The sequence below is a fragment of the Centrocercus urophasianus genome, unplaced genomic scaffold, assembly GCF_019232065.1.
Source record: "Centrocercus urophasianus isolate 14NV4802_14NV808 unplaced genomic scaffold, USGS_Curo_1.0 seq_10, whole genome shotgun sequence".
In the NCBI taxonomy this organism is placed as follows: domain Eukaryota; kingdom Metazoa; phylum Chordata; class Aves; order Galliformes; family Phasianidae; genus Centrocercus; species Centrocercus urophasianus.
The window spans coordinates 222798-248197 of NW_024884142.1; the positions used below are offsets into that span (position 1 = coordinate 222798).

The 25400-nt window shown below is 46.5% G+C and overlaps 1 protein-coding gene across 4 annotated transcripts in view; it reads left to right on the forward strand.

Moving 5' to 3' along the window:
- Positions 1 to 25400, forward strand: part of ASXL2 (ASXL transcriptional regulator 2) — an 88259-nt gene that overhangs the window by 44817 nt on the left and 18042 nt on the right. For 3 of the 4 annotated variants that reach the window (XM_042813357.1, XM_042813107.1, XM_042813187.1), the window contains 2 exons: positions 16730 to 16845; positions 22214 to 22340. In XM_042813357.1, the coding sequence (XP_042669291.1) occupies positions 16730 to 16845; positions 22214 to 22340 (243 nt within the window). Of the gene's footprint in view, positions 1 to 2; positions 191 to 16729; positions 16846 to 22213; positions 22341 to 25400 lie in introns of those variants that run through there. The other variant, XM_042813276.1, reaches the window with a different exon arrangement.

Below are 25400 nucleotides of genomic sequence, written 5' to 3' on the forward strand. Positions count from 1 at the left end.
CATTTGTGGACCCACATGGGCATTGCGCTGAGCCAATCAGGAGCACAGAGGAAAAAATTTAAAACAACCCTCCTGCATCATTGTCTGTACATCTGTGCATAAGCAGAAGGCTGGAGGAGGCCACGAGGTTGCAGATTTTAAGCAGAAGAAATAATGTTCATGGAGCAGCTCCGTGCAATTCCTCTGGAAGGTAAGGGGATGCTGCTCCAGCAGGCAGCTGCTGCTGGGGATTTGCGCTGTAGGGGATGGAGTGGGTGCTCTTTTGGCTCTGTGACGATGGGCAGCGAGACACAGATATCTTTTCTTTGGCCCTGATGGGAAGCAGTTTCTCAGCTGTTACCTTTTGAGACTGACAATAAAAGCACAGCTTTTTTGGATGCGGTGCGGTGCTTGTAAAACCAAAACACTTTGGTTTCACATTCTTTTAAATCATCCTGAAACTTTAAGTGTAAATACCTCACTTCCAGATGCTTTTATCGTCTTTTCACTTTGGTTTTGGGGCGACTTGCAATTTGTTGTTGTAATGCACTCCGTGAGCAAGAAGTGCAGTGGGCTCAGCGTTACTTGTGCTGCACCTCATTTGTACATCTGGGGCTGTTTCGGAGCTCCCCTGTACTAATGTAGTCTGTGCTTATGGAGTCTGGAAATAAATCATGTGTAACTTAGTCTTGTTTCTATGGCCAGCTGCAAAACTTCAGCAGACTGAAGTGCAACTTGAGCAGAACATAGACCTGGCTTTGCATGCTGATGCAAATAGAATCACAGGATGGCTTAGTTTGGGAAGGACCTTAAAAGGTCGTCTAGTTCCAGCCCCCAAATAAAGCTGTATCACTGCACTATACATCTGCCCAGACTTTTAAGGCTTCTATCCGTTAAAAAACAGCATTCAACGTTGGATTTTCCTGTAATTTCTTCCATGCTGGATGTTCCTGTTGTACCCCTTCTACTCAGAGTCATCCTGAGGGAGAAGGAGGATTTTGTGTAGCTTCTGTGTGTGTCACCTTCTGAGATCATTGTGCACTCAGGTCTCTGCAGCAGAGCACAACCCGAGTTAGCTGTAGCAAAAAGGGAAAAAAATGAGGTGTTAGCAGTCTCTCCCAACCTTAATAGCCATGCTTAATGATGCTATGATTCTATGAAATAAAGCACTGTTCCCTGCCTAGAATTCAGTGCATTATCTTTCAGTCTGGAGGAATGTCTGACAACAGAGCATTGGAGGCCACGTGCCCGCTTTGCTGGCAGCTTCTGTAATTAACCCTGATGACAGCAGCACCTTCAGCGAGTGCTTTGCTGCCACCAGCCCACAACAAATGCAAAGGGAAAAAAAAACAACAGCAAAAAAAAAGAATTCAAAAGAACTCTGTTTGGGTTATGTCATTTAGTTTCTTCCTGTTAAAGACTGGGTTGAAATATCTCAGCTTTTCTGAATGCAGCCAGTTCCTGTTTGTGCTCGTGACTCAGGAGGAAGCTGTTTCCCAAGTGTCACATACAACTTACCGAGCAATCTGCAACACCAGAAATGTCCCTTTTTCCTAGTTTTTTAGGTTGGTGTATCCTCTGCTTTATGCCATCCTATCCACGTTATGAGCTATAGAACACCCAAGGCTCACTCTCCAGCAGTTTTATTTCTGTAGATGTTACTGTCATGGGAGCTGTTGGCTGTGATCCCAAGCACCCACACCTGGCTCCGTGCTTGTGGGCATTCAGGTGCATGGAAAGGTGGGTTATGAATTGAAACTGTACAGCAGAGGATTTTGTACATGAATTTTGCATGGATTCCACATGAGGAACATGTTGCAGCGCTCATAGCAAGGGGGAACTGAAAGCTGCTGCCTGTGTCTGCAGCTGCTCGAGGCGAACCGTGGCACTGCTCCTTGCTGAGCCCTGGTGCACAGATATGCTCTGCCTGCACTCACATGGTTTCCCTCAGCTAGAGGCTAAAACAGTCTGTTGCATGTGCAGTTGTTGAGAGTCTCTGGAAATTGATGTATTGTTCCATTTCATCCAGACCTTGCAACTCTACCGTGTTGCAGTCAGAGCTGTTTTTCTGCTGAGCTGAGCACAGGCTCTGCAGGAAGGGGCTGTGTAAGCAGTGGCACAGCACTCATTCAATCAGTCTCCAGCTGACACGAGGCAAATGCAAGTTTTGAGGGAAAGCCCATTCAAAACTACAGGGCTCAGGCTGCTGCCTGCACTAACAGCAATGGAAATGCTTGTGTTTCAAAGGACCTGTCTGAAATTTAAGATGAGAAGTAATGGCCTTAAGTTGCAAGGTTCAGATTGGGTATTGGGAAACATTTCTTCTCATAGAGAGCAGTGCTGCAGTGGCACAGCTGCCCAAGGAGGTGGTGGGGTCACCAAACCTGGAGGTGTTCCATGACTGTGGGGATGTGGCACTGGGCAGTGGGCACGGTGGGCTGGGGTTGGACTTAGGGGTTGCAGAGGTCTTTCCCAACCTAAATGATTCTGTGAGCAAGGAGCACAGTGGTAACGGGTTGATCATCAAAATCTTTTGAACATTAACAGTTTTGTGATTCTATGAAATTCCTTCCCCATGATATTCTGGATTTCCACGTATAGGAAGCTGTTTCTGAGTATAGGCTGACCTTCCCGCTTCACCAGCATGGTGGGTTCCTCCTTTAAGCTCTCTGCATCTGTGTTTTTTCCTTATGCCTTCAAGCTAAGGCTTGTTCCGTGTTGAATCAGTACTGAACCATGCGTGCCCTGATACTGAGGTTGTGTGCTTTCCATGTCCACATGCAAAGCACACTTTGCTTAAATAGGGGTTCTTTGAAGGCAGAAATCCTGATCCTCGGCAGCAGCAGCAGTCTGATGCTCCTGGTCAGTGGCACCCTCAGAAATGAAGGCTCCACCTCAGGCCATTCCGTCCTTATCGTCCTTTTCCAGCACACCTGGTTGCATTTAGGCTCAGGGTGAAAACAGCACACGTTGTTCAAGACCTGAGCCTGTGGCAGGGTGTGGGGCTCAGCGGATGCTGAGGTCCCTTCCAACCCAACCATTTCATAATCCTATGAAAACACCACCTTTCTGAGGTCGTCATACAAGACCTATGAATTTTCAGTCACCCTGTGTGTTCTTCCAAGTAACCTGGTGTTATCAGACCTCACCACTCTTTGCCCATTTTCACAGACTTATGATTATGATTCATGAATGCATTACTGTAGCATCGGAACAACTTCTGGCCTTCTTTGCCACTACAGATGCTGTTACTGCACTCCAGCCTGCCGCAGAGGCCCTGTCAGGAGGAAACATGGGGCGTGTTGGCACTCAGCCCACTGTGGCCATTGCGAGCTCCCTCCTCCTTTCCCAGTAGGAAAATCACCAGGCCATCAACAGAATTGTGTCCCAAAAGCCATGCTGAGATGGGTCACTGCATATCTCAGAAATTCTAGTGAGAAGCCAGGTTAATGGTGTATTACTGATGAGAGGACCAAGCAAGGTACGGGTTGTCCTTCTCTCCCAGGTAATCGGTGATAGAGCAAGTGGTGATGGCCTCAAGTTGCACCAGGGGCAGTTCAGGTTGGATATTAAGAAACATTTGTTCTCTGCAGGAGCAGTGCTGCAGTGGCACAGCTGCACAGGGAAGTCAGCATCCCTGGAGGTGTTCCAGAACCATGGGATGTGGCACTGAGGGATGTGGGCAGTGGGCACGGTGGGGTGGGCTGGGGTTGGGGATCTGAGAGCTCTTTCCCAACCTGAATGATTCCATGATTCTACATCAAACCAATACTTAAATTACGTGCAGATTATATATACCTACATATTGAGCTGTAGGGATGTGAGGAGGCTTCATAAATGTTGGATGCTGTGCAGCTTTACCTCAAGTGACTGAAAGCATCTTGCTTCACCTATAGAGGATAAAAACAGTTTTTGCCTCACTAAATTTTAAGAAAAGGGTGACGTGCATTCTAAAGATACTGTCTAGATACCTCTGCCCTGTGCTCACCTCAGAGGAGCTGACATTTCTCCTACACTTCTCCAGTTTTCAGCAAAGTGTTTGCCATATAAGTGCCTCTTTATATTGGCAGTGTAGCCAAGAGTAGCCAAGTCCTGTATAAACACTGATTACTACCAGCTTGGTCATCGTTATCAGCTCTGAAGGAGTCATTGCAATCTATAAAGCATTTTTTATTTTTAACTGTTCCTTCACTGTTCCTTTCTGATGTGTGGTGTGGTTACACGTGGCTTTTTGGTGCTCTGGTGAATGTCTCTGGAACAATCTGCAGCTTTCATTTTCATCAGCACTCCTGCCAGTCAGATTTGTTGTTGTTTTCATCCCTTGTGGGAGACGAAACCTTTTAAAAACAAAGTACACATATAATTGCACAGACTGCCTCTGTTGCTGCTGAGACCAATGCAGCCACACTCCCTAATTCTCAGCTCTTGACATCATTCTAGTCCAGGAGTTAGTTCTTTTCACCTCAAAACACAGCTCATGCTCATTTCCTAATCGTTAGAGGTGTTAAAGCTTTTGCTGATGGTCACAGAGAGCTGCCTGAGCTGAAATCCTCAGAACTTCATGGATTCTTTCCAAACGTTGCAGACCGATGCATAAGAAAGGTTTACCCCAGCTGATAACTCAGAATAAAAATGCTGCAGATGCTTGCTGAGCCTCTTCTCCTTGCACTCATCCTAACAGCCTGTAGCAGTTTGGCTTTGGGGTGATTTCTCAGCATGCGGTATTTTCTCCGTGGTTCTCATGGCAGGCACTGAAGTGGCAGTGCTGGTAGTTCAGGTGACCTTTATAAGACTTTTTTTTACTTGCCAGACGTTACTTTTGGGGCTTGGTTTCTCCATTTTCAGTGTCTGTCTGGGGAACAGGGAGTATCTTTTAATAGCACCGCAATCATTTCAGCTGCTGCTGAGAACGTAGTATAGGGAAATTGATTTTCTGTCCACTCAAAAGCCCTTATTTTACAGTGCAGTACATCGCCCAGGCAGTGCCTCAGCCCAGGACTTCACATTCCTGCTGTAAATGCAGAACGATTTTCCATTAAATGACATTACACCGCATTTTTAAGCTGGTTTGCAGAAACAGGCAGGGGCACAGATCATCAGCAGGAGCAGTGAGTGTCATCTCGGGGGAGGCAGGGATGGACTTTTAAACACCACTGGATCTCCATTGGAAATTAGTTTGGGTGTGAGCTGAAATTTCTGTTCCCAGTTAATTCTACACATGGATCTTTCCTGAGTGATCGTTCACGTCTGGAGAGAATCAGGAAGAGGAGTTGATCATGGACAACTGTATGAGAAAGGGCCCTAATGGTTTTATTTTGATGTTTTTGACAGTGGTCTCTAGGAACTGATCTCGCAGTAGCAGAGAAGAAACTAAATTTAATCTGAGCTAAGTTTCCTGCTCTTCAACAGGGAACATGGACACATTACAACACTCTCATAGGACTGGATTGGAGCACCGCTAGGCTGGATCTGCACGTGGGATTGCTTCCCCTGAGGGCTCACAATCAAGTCACAGAATTATAGAACTTCAGAGTGGTTGGTTTGGAAGGGACCTTAAAGATCATAGAGCCATAGAATAGTTGGGTTGGAAGGATCCTTAAAGATCATAGAGCCACAGAATGATTGGATTGGAAGGATCCTTAAAGATCATAGAGCCACAGAATGATTGGGTTGGAAGGATCCTTAAAGATCATAGAGCCAGAGAATGATTGGGTTGGAAGGGTCCTTAAAGATCATAGAGCCACAGAATGATTGGGTTGGAAGGGTCCTTAAAGATCATAGAGGCACAGAATGATTGGGTTGGAAGGGTCCTTAAAGATCATAGAGCCATAGAATGATTGGGTTGGAGGGGTACTTAGAGATCTTAGTTGAGTGCCCCGCTCCAGATCAGGCTGCCCGGGGCTCCATGTTGCCTGGCCTCTGAGCAGCAGTGCCAGTGTCTCGTCACCCTCTGAGTAAAGAATTTCTTCCTAACATCTAACCTAAATCTTCCCCCTTTAGTTTAAAAAAGAGCTGAAGATGCTCTATAGTCAGGGTACAAGATTTTAAAACTGCTATTTTTCTATTAGAATGTGTATTGGCAGAGAAAAGCTGCAGTGAAAATCATCAAAGAGACCTGAGAGGTGGTGAATTAATTGTTATCTGTGTGTAACGAAGCTCTTCATATGCAAGGAAGAAGGCAGTTGTGCTGCCTGCCCTATGCTCTGTGGTGATACACGATGCAAGAACCTGGAGAGGAGTTCAAAGAAATGTGACCACATCTTCCCTTCTCTGAACGCCTACGGTAGCTTCCTACACAGTTCGTGTTTGGCCACCTCTCATCTGCTCTGTTTGAGTCAGCAACCTAGAAACGTGTTCTGGTGCCCCGTAACAAAAGATGTGAAGCCTGCGGTCCCACTTGTGCTGTCCTCTAAGCGTCTTCTGCAGAGATGCACAGGGTCAGCAGAGCTGCTCTGAGATTTTCTCCCACAGCTCTAAGCTTTGTGCTCCCTTTAGAGACATGGAGTGGACTGGGGCAGTCGTGGGGACCCTCTGTGAGCCTCAACAGTCCTACAGAAACAGAGCTAGTGACAAAAGAGCTGGTAGCTTTGCGTCTGACCAGCAGTTTGAATCAGCTCAGCCAGGAGGCATGCCAGGATGGTTCGAGGCAGGGGATGGGGCTGCAGAATCACAGAACATCAAGGTTGGAAGAGACCTTCAAGATCATCCAGTCCGACCATCCACCTGTCACCAATAGTACTCACTACACCGTGTCCCTCAACACAAAATCCAGACGTTCCTACCCCTGGGGAGGGAGAGGATCTGTGGAGAGATGTATGTGAGGTTAGAGGGTGGGAAATGTAGGGCCTCGTATGTGTGGATGGATATCAAGCTTGTAGGTGGGAGATGTAGAACCTTGTGTGTACGGCTGGATGCGAGGCTCATGGATGGGAAGTGCGAGACTTCATATGTATGGATGGATATCAGGCTGGTAGGTGGGAGATGATGTCTGTATGTGTAGGTGGGACCTTGTGAGCATGGATGGATGTCAGACTCATGGGTGGGAGGTGTAAGATCTCATGTATAGACGGATGTCAGACTCGTGGGTGGGAGAAGTAAAGCTTCCTCATGATGGCAACGGACCAATAGTGCAGATCAGTTGCTGATGTACCTCAGGAGACCTGCTGTGCTCCAGATATGTTGTTCCAGCTCACGAACCCACGTGTCCTCCGTATGCTGTGGTATTAGTAAGCAGGGGCAAGTCATTCTCAAAACAGTCAATATATTGCTGAATGATGCTGCAGAATAGCATAAGACACCTCTTCTATGGTTACTGCAGATCAGTCATGGTCTGGAAAAAGAAAATATCTGTGAAGATTGAAAAGGGAAACTCCAGGAAGGTGTATCCCCATAGTGAGTGACACAGGCAGGCTGGTAACAACAGACATGGAGAAGGCTGAGGTTCTTAACAATTTTGTTTTGCCTCGGTCTTCCCTGATAAATGCTCACCGCACAGTCCTCAGACATTTGGTTTGGTAGGAGGGAACTGAGGAAGCAATCCTTCCCACTGTAAGTGAAGACCAGGTTTGTGACCACCTGAGGAACCTGAGCATCCACAAGTCTGTGGGTTCTGATGAGTTGCATCACACCGTCCTACCTCTCCTATAAGGACAACTGAGAGCTGGGGCTGTGCAGCCTGGAGGCTGTGAGGTGACCTGAGAGGGATCTGTCTGTATCTGGTGGGGGGCTATGAGAAAGAAGGGGGCAGACTTCAGCAGGGTCTGTGACAATAGAACAAGGGGAAATGGTTTCAAGCTTTAAGGGAGTAGATTTGCCCAGAGAAGTGGATGCTCCAGCCCTGGGGACTTTCAAGGCCAGGCTGGATCAGGCCCTGGGCAACCTGTTCCTGTTCATTGCAGGGGTGTTGGACTAGATAGCCCTCAGAAGTCCCTTCCAACTCCAAGGGTCCTATGATTTTAGAGGCTCTGCAGAGTCCAAAGGAAGAGAAGATAAACTGCTAAATTCTTTTTTGGGGAAGAGGGAAGTATCCTGGTCACGGAAACAGCAATTTGTGCAGTGCTGTGCCACGTGCTACTCAATGGTGCAGTGTGTTCAAGCTGCAGGAGAAATGCAGTGTTTGCAAAACTTTGTCTGGCGTGGTTTGGGCACTGGCAGCTACCAAGATCAGTTGTCAAATGACTTTCAGTGAAATTTATCAGTGATGGCAGTGACAGCTTCTGTCAAACACCTGGGCTACCAAAGTGCATCTCGTGAGTAACTGAGATGTATCAGAATTAGATCTATCACTCCTATAGTCTTCACTTTTTCCTAGAGGCACACGTCTGCTGTAGTATTAAAAAAATAGAACAACTCATTAGTGTTGGCTAATTTTGGTGTCCTTTGAGGTAATTAGCACTTACAGCTGTAATTTCCTAATGTGTTTATGTGAAAGAGTTGCCTTACATTTCAACAGCTGAAAAAGTGCTATTTAGATCAGTAGAATGTCACCAAATTTAGAGCATTTTGATGTTCATGATTTTATTTTTATAAACACGCAGGGAGCTGTGACCTTGTCTGTCATTGCTCTGCATCCTCCAGAAAACTTGATGTTGCATCAATTTCAAAAGTAGATTTGCCAAACATTCTTTTTTCACCACCTCATTTCCTTTCTTTTATACAGATTATGAGCATGTTGGCTTGAGGACTTTCCAGTCCTTTTTTATGTACCACCTGCAGCAGGATGTCCCAGTGCATGGCTGGGGCTCCTATGTGTGCTCCATGCTCAGAATTGCAGGATCATTCAGGGTGGGGAAGACCTCTCAGATCCCCAAGTCCAACCCCAGCCCACCGTGCCCACTGTGTCCCTCAGTGCCACATCCCCACGGTTCTGGACCACCTCCAGGTTTGGTGACCCCACCACCTCCCTGGGCAGCTGTGCCACTGCAGCTCTGCTCTTTATGAGAGGATGTTTTTCCTAATACCCAACCTGAACATGGGCTGTGTGCTCTGGTTGAGGTCTGAACCCACATTGAGGTCACAGCCGTATTTGGATGGCCAAGGTGGGTGAACAAGCTCCTCTTTGTTGCTTGCCACTGCATCACTGCTCTTTACAAGACAATTTTTGTCCTAATATCCAGCCTGAATCAAATGAGAAATGTAGTCGTGTGCCCTCCCTATGGCTACACCTCCCAAAACAAGAGCTACTTCTCTATTGTTTAGGTAATCCTAGGGGTGGTTTAACTAGTAGGTGGTTTAAAACACCAACTCCATAGTTGGTGTGGCCTGGTGACAGAGATATATGACACTTGGATATGCTGGTGGATGCTCCTGTGCTGGGGAATACCACTGCCATCCCATGGAGATCTAAGAGACCTAAGAAAGCTTTGAATTGGGACCAAAAGATGGTAAGTGGGTGCAGTGAGATCTATGGAGCACAGGGATAGTCATAGAATCATAGAATAACCAAGGCTGGAAAAGACCCACAGGATCAGCCAGTCCAACCATCCTCCGATCGCCAGTAGATGTGTGAGTGATCCAACACTTGTTTAGAGCTTCAGCTTGTTTTCTCAGAGCTGCCAGAGCCAAATCCTCTCCAGTCTCTGTATGAAGCAGATGGATGATCTTCATTATGTTCGTAAAAACCGAATGTGATTTTAGGAATGTGTAACCCTCGTCACGGCAGTGAGAGCCTCAACTTCACCCAGGGCAAAGTGCAGGAGTGGGAGTTGTGCAAGGTTGCAATTGGAAGATATTTTTGGTCCTTTTTTGCTCCTTGATTTTAGCAGGGAGCTGTTGTGTGGTGGAGAACGCTCGCGAAATGGCCGTCGTCCTTGTCCGTTTGGTCTTGGTTTGGTGTGGATCCCGCCTTGAGTTCCCATTCTCTTTCTGACAAACTGCATACCTGTAAAATGGAAAAGGCGTTGGATGAACAGGAGGCATTTTGCTTCTCAGAACGTGTTTGATGACTTTCACTAGGACTTTTTCGTGCCATACATCTGGATCCCATTAGCTGTTCAAAATTGGGTTATTTTAAGCTTGTGACTGCACATAGTTGAAAGGGGGGGAGTACTGTATTTTTAGTTCATCTTGACTGTAATTTCTTTCCAAATTAGTAAAGTTCAGCCTTTTCTTTCTGAATGTGTTGATTTCAAGGCAGAAAACCCCATGGAAACACATGCAAATCTTGAGCAGGAACTCTGGTTCTACTCTTTCAATTTATTTTCACGTTAGACTCTCCCAAGGCTAAACAAAAGCAGAGACAAAACCCCAGTAGAGTTCCTGCAGTACTGTTCCTACAGCTGAGCTCCAGCCAGGAAGAGAGGTGAGTACTTGGTCTGTGTTCTGGGATGCATCTCATGCTCGGTCTGTGGTGCATTTGGGTCCTTTTAGAGGCTAAGAATGAGTGTCTCATACCTGGAGACCATACAGAAGAGTGCTTCTTTTGTGCCAAGTAATAAATCAAATTTACCCCGTCAGCACATCACAGATTGCAGATTCCTATTGGATGGAGTGAATGATTGGGATCTGCGACCCGTTCACAGGATGGCACTGATTGCTGCAGTGCTTGCAGGCAGAGTCATTGCTTCAGATTACTTTGATTCCACTTACCAAAGCTGAGAGTTTCTTTTATTGCGTGGTATGTTTGAAACTAATTTGCTCTGATCTGTAAAAGGAGGAGACATGCAGTAGGAGCCTGAATTTCCAGTTATCAGGGATGTGAATGGCTCAGAAGGCTGCAGCACCCTGCTTACACCGCCGAACCTGTTGCAATCCCAAGATGCAGGATCCTTCCCTGGCTTTACACTGCTCATATAGGGGGGATGTTCTGGCTGTGCTCATAACTCATGCAAATTGTCTTCTGCTCAGAGTCTTTTTGGTCTCACAAAGTTCAGCAAACTTCAGCAAACGTTTTTTCTTCTGATGGGGGAGCATTTTGCCTGCCAAGTTCTCTGACAACTGCGGATGTATTTTTCCCGTATTTCTTGTGCGTTCTGTCAGTTTTGTTTCATTTTGTGGGCACGGTGGCGGTGAGTTGGCAGTTGGACTGGATGAGCTTCGTGTTCTTTCCCAACCTTAATGATTCTCTGATTTTCTGCTGTTGTATCATTGGCACTTCAGTCACGATGTCCATGTATTTGGTAAAGTCAGCTGCCAGGGTTGACCTTGAGCTGAGTGACCCTAAGAGTAATTTTCCTTTGGAGCCACAGAATCGAAGTGGCTGCGGGATGTGGGGTAATTCAGTGTGCTTCAGTTTGTTCTGCTAAGCCTGAGGAAAGCATCCAGTTCTTTGTGCAACATCCATTTAAGAAAATCTTCATCTTGATCTTGATTTAGGAATTACTTGAGTGCCAGCCAAGAAAGCTTGATTTCTGTCATCATCCCCATCGTTTCCCTGTAAGACCTCCCTATGCTTTCCTGTTTCCTCCTTTCCAGCTCAGTGATTCTCCAGATGTTTTCCCGCATAGGCTTAAGCCATTGTGCTCTAAGAGTGCAGTTCTGCACTTCACACAGTATCAAGGGAAGGCAAGGCAATAAATCAGAAAGTAAACTACTGCCCCAACGAGCAGAGACTTGTGTAGTGCTGTTACACAGAACTACTGAGCTTAAAGGGATGTTGCAGCCAAGCAGTTAATCGTGCTCTCCCAAAGCAGGATCAGCAACATCCATCTGTTTTCTTGTTTATTCGGCACCAGTTGAGAAAGAGAAACATAGCTGGAGGATTATTACTAAATTTTCTTTTAGGAAAGGGAGCAGATGTGTGCTGGAAGCCAGAGGGATTTCCCACCCAAACCATCCTATGAGTCGGTGATTTCAAACAGGCAAATATCCTGCTAAATTCACACCCTACAAAGTAAATAGTTTGTCTAAGAGGAGATATGCAGGAAAAGGCAAAAGAAGTCAAAAAAATTCAGATGTCTTCGCCTTTCTGCTGTTTTCACTTTTATGTGCCAATATCTGGTGCTGGATGAGAATTATGAGCTGATGGTACTTGCTGGGTAGCAGGACGGCCTGTTGGCAGAGCTCAGTCTGTCTGCGTGGTGACAGCAGACATCATGGTGTGCCCTAAGCACCGCGGTGTCAGCAGGATCATGGCATTCCTCCCACCAGTGCTTTGGCCGTGCTGGATGAGCAAATGGCATGGTATGGTGTCAGGATGGACACACTGGCAAATTACCCTTCTGTTGCATCTCCTGGAGTTGTGGCTCATCAGTGTGTTCCTCTGCCCTGCGACTTCAGGCAGAGTTCTTTGTACTGCCTGAGCTGGAACTCTACAAAGGGAAGACACAAGGCAGCATCAGAGTTGGACTCGGTGATCACAGAATCACAGAATGGCCTGGGTTGCAAAAGACCACAGCACTCATCCAGTTCCAACCCCCTGCTGTGTGCAGGGCCACCAACCAGCAGACCAGGCTGCCCAGAGCCACATCCAGCCTGGCCTTGAATGCCTGCAGGGATGGGGCATCCACAGCCTCCTTGGGCAACCTTGATCCTTATGGGTCCCTTTCATCTCAGGTTATTCTAAGATTGATCAATATTTTAGGGTTTGAAGATCTTGAAGGAAGCTGAGACCTTGCAAAATGTCATCAGATCCTGCAAAATGGAATTTCTTATATAATTTGGCCTTTAGCACAATTAAACTTCTGTTGCAGCTTGGTTTCTCAGAAGAAATACTTTTGTGTCGATTACATTTAAAGTACGAAGACAACAGTGTAAAGGAGCCCCTATTCCACAGATTGCAGCAGTAATTGACTGCAGATGCACCTTCTCCAGTATTCTTGCAGCTGGGACATGGGGCTGTGCTGGGTCCAATCTCAGTTTATCTAACAAATTGGGTTTCATGAGTTTGGCTGACACATGTTCCACTTTGTCTCTTCAACTTTAATCTAAGAGAACTGTTAAAACTTCACCTGGCAAGCTCCTCTCCCAGCCAAACCAACAGCAGGAAGTCCTGAAACCTTGTGAATGAACCAGCTGGCCTAAACCCTGGGGCCAAGTGTGCAGAGTTATTAGTTTTGGAGCTCTCTGGGCTCTGTATGCTTGGGTTTAACTGCTCTAAGGCAGAACTCTCCAGTACCTGTGGGATTTTTTGGCGCTGCCATGCAGTCACGTCTCCGTCTTCACCACCCGTCCTCAAGGTGACATCTCCAGCCTTAGCTCTCACTCCTCTTTGGGATGAGAAGAATCCCCGAATGCACTGAAATTCCTTTTGCTCAGATCCTGGCCCCATCTTCCAGAATCTTCAGCTGATGAAGAATACCTTTGGTTGTGCAGAAACGATGCGGAGCAGCTCATGGAGTATTTTCACAGCAGTGCTTTGCTCGGTTCACTGCTTCCCCAGGTGTCGCTTTGCATTCTGTAATTATTTCTGCAGCTTCCCTCCAGCAGTGCTCTCAGGATTTAACGGCATCAGGAGGTGCAATCTTTGCTCCACATATTTTTCCAATTAAGAAAGCCCGAAGTGAAGAGAGAACTCACTTTGCTTAACTTCTTTTTAAATCTAAAGGAAACAAGCTTAGCTCCTCAAGCCTTGTCCTGTGGGAGCCAGAGTATTTCTGCACATTCTGTCCTTGCCTTATACCTGCTCTTGGCTGCTAAGTCCTTAAAGGGCTGTGAACTTTCTGAGAGTTTTCAGGTCCAAGGACCCAGGGGTGTGTTTGGGACCAATTTTGGTTGCTTTTTCCCTTCGCCCTTGCAGGGAGCCTCCAACTATCTTTATTTCATCTGCTGAATCTTCTTCAGCTTTCCCATGTCTTTTTCTGAGACCAGTGGGTAGAAACATGCAGTTTGAAACGTTTATGTTCTGGGATGTACAGAATGCTGCCTTCTCTTTTATTTTCTAATAATTTCACATTTGTTGCTCATCCCTTTCCATCACATTTTGCAGCTGTCTTTCCTTTTTGACCTGTCAGTGAGCACGGAACTTGAGAACCACAGCGATGTGGCACTGAGGGAGGTGGTCGTTGGGCATGGTGGGATGGGTTGGGGTTGGACTGGATGATCTTAGGGGTCTTTTCCAGACTGAATTGCTTCCAGGATTCTGTCCCCATCTGGCCCACTTCACTTTGGGGCCCGCAGCTGAGTTCAAGCAGCCAGGCCTTGCTCAGCTTTTGGAGCTCTCCTTTTGTTCTTGAGAAGCTGCTGTGGTTACAGCTGTCAGTCTGCAGCCGTTGTAGCACCAAGGGCTTGTGTGCACAGATTGCTGTAGTCTTTCCTTATGGCATCAGCTCATGGGTTGAGTCCTCCTCCCAGAGCTGGATTTTAGCTTGCTCTGCCATCACTGGTGCTAAAAGATTTATTATCTTAGTTACAAGACAGCATGAAAATGAAAATGTGGATTGAATATGAGAGTAGAGCAGAGGAGCCTGTATTTGAGTTAATTTTCTGCTTCAAGCAGAACCTTTAGTTTCTGCAGTGATGGGCTTTAGAGAGGATGTGGTTTGTGTTCCTGCTATTCAAATGTCTCAAAGCCAGTAAGTCAGCCTGTTGCTGAGCATGGGTTTCAGATGTTAAGCTGCATTTGTGTTTGCTTCGTGCTGAGCAGTGTTGGCGGCCGTGAGCATGGTGCTTCCCCATGGGACTCTCACCTGGACATGAAGATGCTTAACTGGGTTTGTGTGTTTCAGTCGTGGTCCTTGCATGCAGAATATCCCTCATTTCTTCCATGTCTGCCACCATTTTCTCTGCTTTACCAAATCCTGTCACATTCTGTAATAAATCCTTTTGATGATGTGTGATCAACACTACGGCATGCAAGTGAGACAGCCAGTGTGAATACACAGTAAGAATGTTAGGTTCTAGGTTAGGTTCATCTATCCACCCTCACATACTGCATCACCTTTCTGGCCATTGCCATGAACCCATCAGACATCAGATATCTTCTTCCTGAACTGATGAAATTGATTTAGATCACTACAGGTTCCATTTGTAGCTTCTAGTCTGTCCCTGAGCATTAAAACTTCTTGCTTAGTTTGTCATCTTGCAGAATTTTTGTTGATTTCTTGCCTGATTACCATTGAATTCTTTCCTTCTGTCCTTTCCAGCACAAGAGCAATGCCTGTTCTCTGGTTTTGAAACAAGTGTGCCAGGGGAGATTCAGGTTGAATATTAGGAACAATTTGCTCTCAGAAAGAGCAGTGCTGCAGTGGCACAGCTGCCCAGGAGGTGGTGGGGTCACCAAACCTGGAGGTGTTCCAGAACCGTGGGGATGTGGCGTTGAGGGACGTGGGCAGTGGGCATGGTGGGCTGGGTTGGGCTTGGGGATCTGAGAGGTCTTTTCCAACCTGAACGATTCTATGATAATTGCCTAATGATTTTCAGAACCCTTCCTCGTGGAGCACGTTGGAAATCTCTGGAAATCTCTGGGAACTTCCCTTCTCTGGTGGCACTGAGCAGAGTCACTGCAGCAGGCGTTCATGAAGAGGGCTATTATCTCTTGAGTCCTTTCTGCTCTGAAAGGATTAGCTCTGCATCTAATCTGCAGTTAATTGCTGCAGGAAGCAATAGTTCAAATAGTCAACGTGCAGGGCTGGTTATTCTTTATAGTAGGGATCATCCTTCTCCCTGGGCTCGAACACTCTTCTGCACTTTGTTTTTTTCCTTGGTCGTACAGCCTGGTACTATTATCTGTGCTAATTCTTGTGCAAATATATACACAGACCCTGAATTTGCTAACTTTTTTCAGCCTGCTGCTTCCATATCCAGTCAGTCTCCCAGCTTTAGAGTGCATTGCATATGAAGCAATCTGATCTTCTCACCTGCTTCTCACTGATCCTCTCACCTACACACACTTGGTGTCTGTTCTGTTACAGCCATCATGCAATGCAGGGCATTCCAATTAATGTCACTGTGCTTTTTTGGTCTCTTTTGTTGCACTGTTTCATTCTCAGCAGCTGACCAGCTTCCAGTAGCCCAGTGGCACTGATTTACCTGGCTTGTTTTACATGTGGTGGGTTAACATTGGCTGCTGACCAACGCAGTACAAATCTGCCAAGACAATGGAGGGAAAACCATGATTGTGAGAGACTGATGCCAAATGGGTTCCCTGGTTGGCCACACAGCACCTCCACTGCGGCCAGAGCAAAATATCTTGAGTATCCTGTGCCAAATTTGAGCCAGCAGTGGTTTAATTGCCATCCTCGATTTGCTGGTTGTGAAGGGACTGTCCAAAAGTCTCAGCCATGTGGAATGAGAAGCTTTGCTTTAGGACTCCACACGGCTAGGACCAGATTTGTGTAAGGTCTGTCTGGGATCGTTCAGAGACCGTCTGTCTTCATGTATTGGTGTATGTTCTCTATTCTCACCTATCTTTTTTAAAAGGGACCAAACAATAGTCACAGTCCACTCTGTTTCCATGTCATTTATCCTCCAGCCCTTGCTTGGCATGCAGATTTAATCTGATGAGAAGCTGCTGTCAGGTAGGTGCCTGACCATAGGTCATCCCAGATGGAGACCATTGCCTGTGTCTGCATTTCCTTTAGACTTCTGTGGAACTTCTTCTCAAGCTGCTTCCACGGTGAAAAAGAAATAGACAAGAGATGGAACATCTGAAGTCAGTTACAGGAACTGCAGTTGGGTCTCCAAGGAGGACAGCTGCCTCGTTGATATACAAATAGGAAATAGAAGGGATTCTTCTCTTACACAAAAAGTAACACTTGCTAGAGGTGCAGTTTTCCTGAGCCTCATGAGATGATCTGAAGTGGTGAGACCTGGCTATTGCATTGCTGGCAAATGCAGAAGCATTGAATTTTCCACGTATCTTTTTTTCTTTCAGTGTCATCAAGACTGTCACAGACATCCTCCCCTCAGACAAGCTGCCAGTCACCTTCCATCCAGACAGGCAAAGTCATCTCCTCATCCCAGAAGCACAGCAAGAAGGCACTCAAACAGGTGAGTGGCACAGTCTGAGTTTGGGGATTGCTGCAGTAATCTTATTTCTCTGTAGACCATCTTTCGAAGGGAAACTGCACTCTGCGGGGCTGAAAGTCAGGACTTCCTGCCTGTTGCATAAAACAGGGCTTTGCTAAATCATAGAATCGTTCAGGTTGGAAAAGAACTCTGAGATCTCCAAGTCCAACCCCAGCTCATCCCACCGTGCCCACTGCCCACGTCCCTCAGTGCCACATCCCCATGGTTCTGGACCACCCCCAGGTTTGGTGACCCCACCACCTCCCTGGGCAGCTGTGCCACTGCAGCACTGCTCTTTTGGAGAAGAAACGTCTCCAACCTGAACCTCCCCTGGCACAACTTAAGGCCATCACCTCTTGTCCTAAAAATCATCCCTCTCTCTTAAAGGAGATTCGAAATACTGTCTTGCTTGGAAAAAGCACCTGGAAATTTTATCACGGTTATTTTAGAGAATGAATCTGAGATACTGATTTTCACCCAAACTTTTTGATGAATGTGCTTAGCTTTCCGCAGTCTGTTTTAGAACAAAGAAGGTTCTTCTGAGAGAAGAATTAAATCCTTTAACTTATTCCCCTCATTAGGGGCATACTTTCCCTTCAAAGGAACTCTGTGGCCCAGGGTATCTTTATGGAGGTGACAGAGGGAAGCAGGCCATGCTGGCTTTGCACAGCTCCTCTAGTGGGCTTTATGAGAGAAGGAGCAGTGCTGGTTGTGCTGTGTGCTGGTATGTAGAGCTTACTGCATGCTCTCAGGATGGAACAGATAACTGTACCTCACACGGTCTGGTTCTTTTAATGAGAAAAAGCAGGATGAATTATTCCCTTAAGGATCTTATTTGCAGGTGTTTCCCCAACAGCATTGTTTAGTTTTCCATGATCCTTAGAAAGGAAGTGCTTTAACAGGGTTAGACTTACCCCTCAGTCAAGCAAAAATCTGCAAGGAGTTATGAATCAACTGCAGAGGAGGTGCGAGTCGAGGGATTACGGAAGCTTGTCACAGACAGATGAAATCCTGATGTGTTCTGGACAGGATTTACCTTTTCTCAGCCTGTTTTCCCAGCTTTTCCCGGCTGAGAAACAACACTCAGGATGGTATTCAGCTCTTAGAGATGCCCGTGGTGTTTGGAAAAGGAGATGCATTGAGAGATAAGGATCCAATTAGAACGTGCTGTTGAGGAAAATATCACAGGTGAAGATAAAGAAATGGAATAAACTGGAGCTTTGTTGCCAGTAGGAGTTAGATGGATGTCAAGCCTCTCTTCTTTCTAATTCTCATCTAATGGTTTCCCACTTTTCGTCTCTGAATTCCCTCTGCTCCTCTTGCCACCAGCCTTCCCCACCTCTCCATCCACCCCCTGCATCTCTGCTCTCCCCACGCTTCGCCCCACCTTTCTTGCACTGTTTACCTCTGGAGCATTCTTGTTCCAGTGCTGACTCCATGCGTTCTGAAATGTCAGACCTGGTGAGGTCCAGAATTTAGGTGGTGATCTCAGTTTCACTGCTCTCAGCCCTCTTGGGCTGGGGAAGAAAAGTCAGAAAGAAAGACAAATGGGGGAACACATGTTGGGCTTGACACGTGGCATACCTTGATCACACTGCACCATTCTGCAGCTGTCTATGAGGCCCAAAGCTGTTTCTGATGGTCACTGTCTTCCATCACAGCAGCATTTCTCCTTGGGTTTTCTTCCCAGAGTAGAGAGTGTGTCCAGTTGGAGTGTGCTGATAACTTATCTTCTGGGCACGCTGGAAAAAGGCTTTTGCTGAAGAGTAATGGATGCTGTAACCATCCAACCATTGTAACCCACCTGCCTAAAACTCACTGTGGCTTTGGATCAAATGAAGAACACTGTGTGCCCAATCCATTGCTTAATTTTAGTTCCAGTGGAATTCTGCTGTTTTGTCCAACTGTCGCATTGGCCACCTCTTCCTAAACACAATTCCTGCTGTAGACAGGAAAAATTGTGCAAATTAGGTAGAATGAGCAAGCATCAATAGCTGGAGGGAGACAAAGGCCTTATGAGTATACTAGAAAAAAACATAATTGTTATTTCCTTCATAATCCTAAAGAAAGGATATATTTTTAATTATACCCAGATTATTTGCTAGCGTGCAGTCGAGGAGACAGCTGGCTGGACTCAGTGTTGGGTAATTATAACATCACTGGAGGGAACAGAGAGCAGATTTTAAGTGAGGATGTTTAACTCCTGAACACCGCATTGCTGCAGAAGCCACTTGTTCCTTACAGTCTTTGGGAAGAACTGGGAGTTGGAGGTTTGCATTACCTCGATCTGCATTGACAGAGGCATGTCAGCTCTCATCCTGGTCGAATGATGAAACATTCCCAGGGAGAATCCTCCTCTGTTGTAGTGATTGATTTATTGATGACCTCGATGAGGGCATCGAGTGCACCCTCAGTAAGTTTGCAGATGACACCAAATTGGCTGGAAGTGTGGATCTGCCTGGGGGTAGCGAGGCCCTACAGAGGGATCTGGACAGGCTGGAGAGCTGGGCTGAAGCCAATGGGATGAGTTTCAACAAGGCCAAATGCCGGGTCCTGCACTTCGGCCACAACAACCCCAGGCGACGCTACAGGCTTGGGGCGGTGTGGCTGGAGGACTGCGTAGAGGAAATGGACCTGGGGGTATTGATTGATGCTCGGCTGAATATGAGCCGACAGTGTGCCCAGGTGGCCAAGAAGGCCAATGGCATCCTGGCTTGCATCAGAAACAGTGTTGCAAGCAGGAGCAGAGAGGTGATTGTTCCCCTGTATTCAGCACTGGTGAGGCCGCACCTCGAGTACTGTGTCCAGTTTTGGGCCCCTCACTGCAAGAAAGATATTGAGGCCCTGGAACGTGTTCAAAGGAGGGCAACAAAGCTGGTGAGGGGTCTGGAACACAGGCCATATGAGGAGAGGCTGAAGGAGCTGGGATTGTTCAGCCTGGAGAAGAGGAGGCTCAGGGGAGACCTCATTGCTCTCTATAACTTCCTGAAGGGAGGTTGCAGTGAGCTGGGGGTCGGCCTCTTCTCTCGTGTCATTAGTGATAGGACCAGAGGGAATGGCTTCAAGCTACGGCAGGGGAGATTCAGGCTGGACGTGAGGAAGTATTACTTTTCAGAAAGGGTGGTCAGGCACTGGAACGGACTGCCCAGGGAGGTGGTGGAGTCACCGACCCTGGGGGTGTTCAAGGAAAGACTGGATGTTGTGTTGAGGGACGTGGTTTAGTGGGAGCTATTGGGAATAGGTGAACGGTTGGACTGGGTGATCTTTTAGGTCTTTTCCAACCTTGGTGATTCTATGATTCTATGATTCTATGATTGTGTGGTGATACAGAAAAAAAGGCATTCAGACTCTGGAATTCATCATCCAGATTTGGAAAGATGGGCAGATTCTTACCCTGGGCTGGAAAATGAAGATGCTGCCCCAGTTCTTTCCTCTGCTCCTCTCCCGTTCACTGACCTCACCTCCTCCTCACACAGCTCAAGCAGCCACATCCCAAAGCCATCAGAATTCAGATCTCGTTGGAGTTTTCAGAGGTTTTAAATTTTTAATTAAATTGTTTTAATATTGTTTATGCTGCTGGCCTTCATCTTAATCCATTCTTGTTGTCTAATGTTGCTACACACGCATGGAAGGAGTAAGGCCAGGAGCTGAGCTGGGCTGCACCCTACAGAAGCTCTTGGGTTGGTAAATCAAACACCCACAAATCATGGAATCATTCAGGTTGGAAAAGCCCTCTGAGATCCCCAAGTCCAACCCCAGCCCACCGTGCCCACTGTGTCCCTCAGTGCCACATCCCCACGGTTCTGGAACACCTCCAGGTTTGGTGACCCACCACCTCCCTGGGCAGCTGTGCCACTGCAGCTCTGCTCTTTATGAGAAGATGTTTTTCCTAATACCCAACCTGAACATGGGCTGTGTGCTCTGGTTGAGGTCTGAACCCACATTGAGGTCACAGCCATATTTGGATGGCCAAGGGGGGCGAACGAGCTCCTTTTTGCAAGGCTTCAGAGCTGGCTGGAACCTGAGCAGGGCATTAACACCCAGCGGTCGCCCCGGTGTGTGTGGCTGGAGATCTGCCCTGCAGGGAAGGCAGGCAGCGACCCGCAGACCTGTGATGAAAAGGCAATGTGTGGGTGAGGGCAGAATGGGCCTCGTAGTGCTGGCCTGCATGAAGGCTCTTCTGGAGCTCCCCCTCACCATCCATGTGTGCAAGTTCAGATGCTGCAGTCAATGACCAGATTACGTGGGAATTGAATTTGTATCGAATACCTCCCTATCTTTTAAGCTTCTGACCTCAATAGCAGGAGATTAATTGTGCATAGCAGGGAATGTTTGCCCTTCCCAGTTTTCAATTTTGTTGTTTTTTCAGTTTCACTGATTTTTTTTATGTTTTATTTTTTTTGCCCTGCACTGCAGGTGACTGTTTAGGAACTGCTTGATAGATAGGAAAACAGGCATGTGCCATGGCACCTGGTGATTTGTATCCTCCTGTTGTCAGTCTTCTTCAAGTGGTGCCTTTCCAAACTGAGGGTCTCTTTCCCTTTCCTCATGTGGCCCCTTCCTGGGGGCTCCTGGGTGTTTATATTCCCTCTCCTGCTCATAACTGTATTTTGTAATGATTGTATAAGATAGTGATGTTGCCTCAGTAACAGCCCCACTCATTTGTGTACATGCAGCATATTGTTTTCTCTCAGTTCCTATTCCTAAATTCTGGTGTGTGCTTTATCTGTTGGAATTCCTTCTGTTTATTTTTGAGTTCATTTTTTGAAAGCACACACTTTGGCTTGGGTAGCAGCTGCAGTTTAACCAAATTGCCTCCTTACTTCCTCGTCGCAGCCACTGGTGCCTTTTTGGCAAAGCTGTAGTTGTCTTAACAGCCTTTATTGTAGCAAAGGGTTTTAGTGTTCTATTCCTTATTACTTTCCTAATTAAAAAAAAAAGAAAAATCTTTCCTAATGGATGTTGTCTCTGTTGAATGTTTTTAGTAAGTTGCTGCTTGCTTGTCCAGGAGGTGAAAATGAATTACGTTGTAGAATTGATGCTTTGAAATTAGTTATACTTAGTACTTGATTACTTGATAATTACTACTTGAACCAGCTCCAGATTTGGAATTCCTTCCTCTAGAGATATCTTTTTTTAATGCAACAACACAACTTTGGGTATTCTGCAGCCATTACCTTTGGCTGTAGGTGCAGAGGTAGGCAGTGTGTGTGCCTGTAGAGCTGCATTTAAGTAGATCGGTGTCTCATGCAGAATGAGTGAAAGCTGTCCATGCGACCTGCTGTCAGTCAGGATGCCTGTGCTGTGCGTTCATCATTTCTGAGAGTATTTTGAATTTCCTCTTCCCCAGGCCTTGAAACAGCAGCAGCAGAAGCAGCAGCAGCAGCAATGCAGAGCAGGCATGCCGGTGTCCTCTAATCAGCACGTCCTGCTGAAGGCTGTCAAGGCAGCCAGTGCCTCCACACCTACAAAACCTGGTACGTGGCAGCAGCTCCTGTCCTGCTCATTGCTATTGTCACTGTCATTGTAACTTGCTTTTTCTTTCTGGGGAGTCTCCTTCTCTGGAGATGTTCAAGACCTGCCTGGATGCCGACCTGTGCGACCTGCTGTAGGGAACCTGCTTTGGCAGGGGGTTGGACTGATGAGCTCTGAGGTCCCTTCCAACCCCTACAATTCTGTGATTCTGTGATTCTCTTAGGGGAGGAAAGAATAAAGTCCTATTTCCCAGTGGTTTTGTTTCTGAGATATTCCAGCTCCTTTCTCCCTGGCTTGGACTTTATTAGGAGCACGTTCTGTTAGGAACAGATCTTGAATGGGTTTTACTGTGCAACATCTTTCTGTGGCAGATGTCATCCCCCTTAGTTGCATATGCACTGTAGTCAGGTCTTTCTCACGTCTAAGCAAATTAGGCAGAGATTCTTTTAGTATTCATTTCTTTGCAGACTGCCTTTTCATTCTGTAGTGTGGCTTTCATGTCATGTTTCAAAGATGTATGTTTTTACCTGAAAGATTCTGAAGTGCTCTCCTGAAATTACACTACATTTGAAATGAATGCAGTCGTAGAATCATCACAGAGTGGTTTAGATTGGAAGGGACCTTAAAGATCACCCAGTTGCAACCCCTTGCCATGAACAGGGCTGCTCTGCTCTGTCTCGTTCAGCAGTACATTTGCTTCCTTCCCAGCATCAGGTTTTCACTGCTCATCACAGGTTCTGTGTGGTTACTTCTGGCCAGTTATGCGTAGTCTGTTCTCACCAGAACTGCTTTCCAGGATGAGCTCCCTGTTCTGTAGGCATGATTTCAGTTGTTAAGATGCAGCAAATGGCTTCTGCATTTCTATTGCGTGGTTTACACCAAGCCCAAGGTGCTGCAGGGCCTGGGGCAGACATTTCTTTCTCAGTTGGAAGAGTCCTGCTGGCCATCTTACTCCTTCTATAAACTCACTGACGTAGAGAATTAAAACCCTGCAGCACATTCAGGGTGTGGATCCGTTCTGAATTCATATGGTGTCATGGTATTCTTTGTTCCTTTGCTAACCATCCCCAGCATTTGCTTTGTTTTTTTTTACCTAGCCAAGAGAAGCCATTTTCCTGGCTTAAAGTTAAAGTTCCAACCCTCTTTCCTGACTTATTTTCTATCTTAGGGCCCAACACTGCATATGTGAGGTTAGGAGAGTTCTTTTTGCACATCACTTCTGTCTCTGTGCAGTGAATCTCACCTGTTGTTCTGTCACTCAGTTATCCATCGGCATGAAGTCCTCCTGCAGCAACAACAGGGGACTGAAATCTCTACCAAAAAGCAAGGATCTTCTCTGGTTCCGTCCTGCTGATTCTGATCCTGCAGCACATCCTCAGGTCCTGTCTGAAGTCCCAGCACTTAGCCCCACTCTTAGCCCCACTATTTACCCATTATTATGAGTAAAATGCTGTGCTTTCTTTCAAACTCAAACACTTCCAGGAGTGGGAAATTCCCTCCTTCTTAATAATGACCCCATGTTTTTCCATCGTTAAGCCTTGATTTATGTGGCTGATCTTGGTTCATCTCAGAAAGATGATGGCCACGAAAATGGAACCGCTGAGAAAAACACAGCAAGAGTGCTCAGTGTAAAAGGCTTCTGTCACAGATGGAGTGACTGAGGCTGGCAGCCATGAATCAGAGGTTCCAATTCAGGTTGGAAAAGATCTCAGATCCCCAAGTCCAACCCCAGCGCAGCCCACCGTCCCCATTGCCCACATCCCTCAGTGCCACATCCCCACTGTTCTGGACAACCCCCAGGTTTGGTGACCCCACCACCTCTCTAAGCAGCCCATCCCAATGCCTGACCACTGTTTCAGAGAAGGAATTGTTCCTGATATCCAACCTGATGTCCCTTGGTGCAACTTGAGGCCATCACTTTGCATTCTATCACTAGTTACCTGAGAGAATGGCTGCCTGAAAAATGAGAGAGAAAACACACAAGAGACCACAGCAAATTTACATTTCCAATTTCAAGCCCTCAGCTATTTTTAGTCTTCTTAAAATTAACTTCTTGCCCTCCTTACAGCCAGGGAAATGCCCAAGAGCACCGCTTAGTTTACAGGTACGGAAGTAGCCAGAGAGGGCTGCATAGCAGTCATACAGTGAAGCAGCAGTAGTCACATGAACATTTTGCTGTTTGCTGTTGGATTATCTTGGTGTAACGCTAGGAACTGTGCTGCAATTCCCTGCTCATGTTAAAAATTCCACAGCCATCAGAAACGGGCTCTAGGACGCCCCTGAGAGCTCATCTTGTCCATGGGGCAGGATCTGCTGTGCTGTCCTGACAGATGCTTTCTCCACTCTGTTCTCAGAGACACTGTTGCAAAGGCCAGAAACTCCCAGCAAGTCTTGACCTTCCTGCTTTGTTAACTCTGTCCTTACATTGTTTTTATCAGTCTCCAATCAAAATCTTTCCTTGGTTTGGTTGAAAACCAAGATTTCCTTCCTGTCCACTGTGGAAATAGAAGGTTATTTGATTGTTTGGTTATTTGATATCTTCTCTCTACAGCCTTTCACATAACTGGAAATGTTGTCTCATCTCTTGCTCGTTTTCTTTAGTATAAAGTTCTTCCTGTGTTTTTTAGTGTGTTTGTTTATTCTCCCTTTCCAAATAGCCCTAAAGAAATCCAAACCCAAACTAGACCAATCTGTCCTGGCTAGCTGATTCATACTGCTGGAATGTTTCTTGCACATCTGTTCAGACATATGCAAGGTTGCAGCCATGTGCTGTACATCCATTTGAAAGAAATGGCCATACTTAGCTGTGCTTCATGCATCATTTAAAGGCAGAGGAAGTGATGCGGGCATTGAATCGTTGATGATGTTTCCTGTTGTTCCCAGACAGCTTTGCAGTTCAGACCCTTTCTGAAAGGTTCAGAGGAAAACCATGAATCTTGTGTTTGTCCTGAGCTGTGGTCCTGCTCGTGCAGCCTGGGACGCAGTTACCATTGGTTGGCGTGGAGGTGATGGGTTGGTGGTTGGACTGGATGATCTTAGAGGCCTTTTCCAACCTCAGTGTT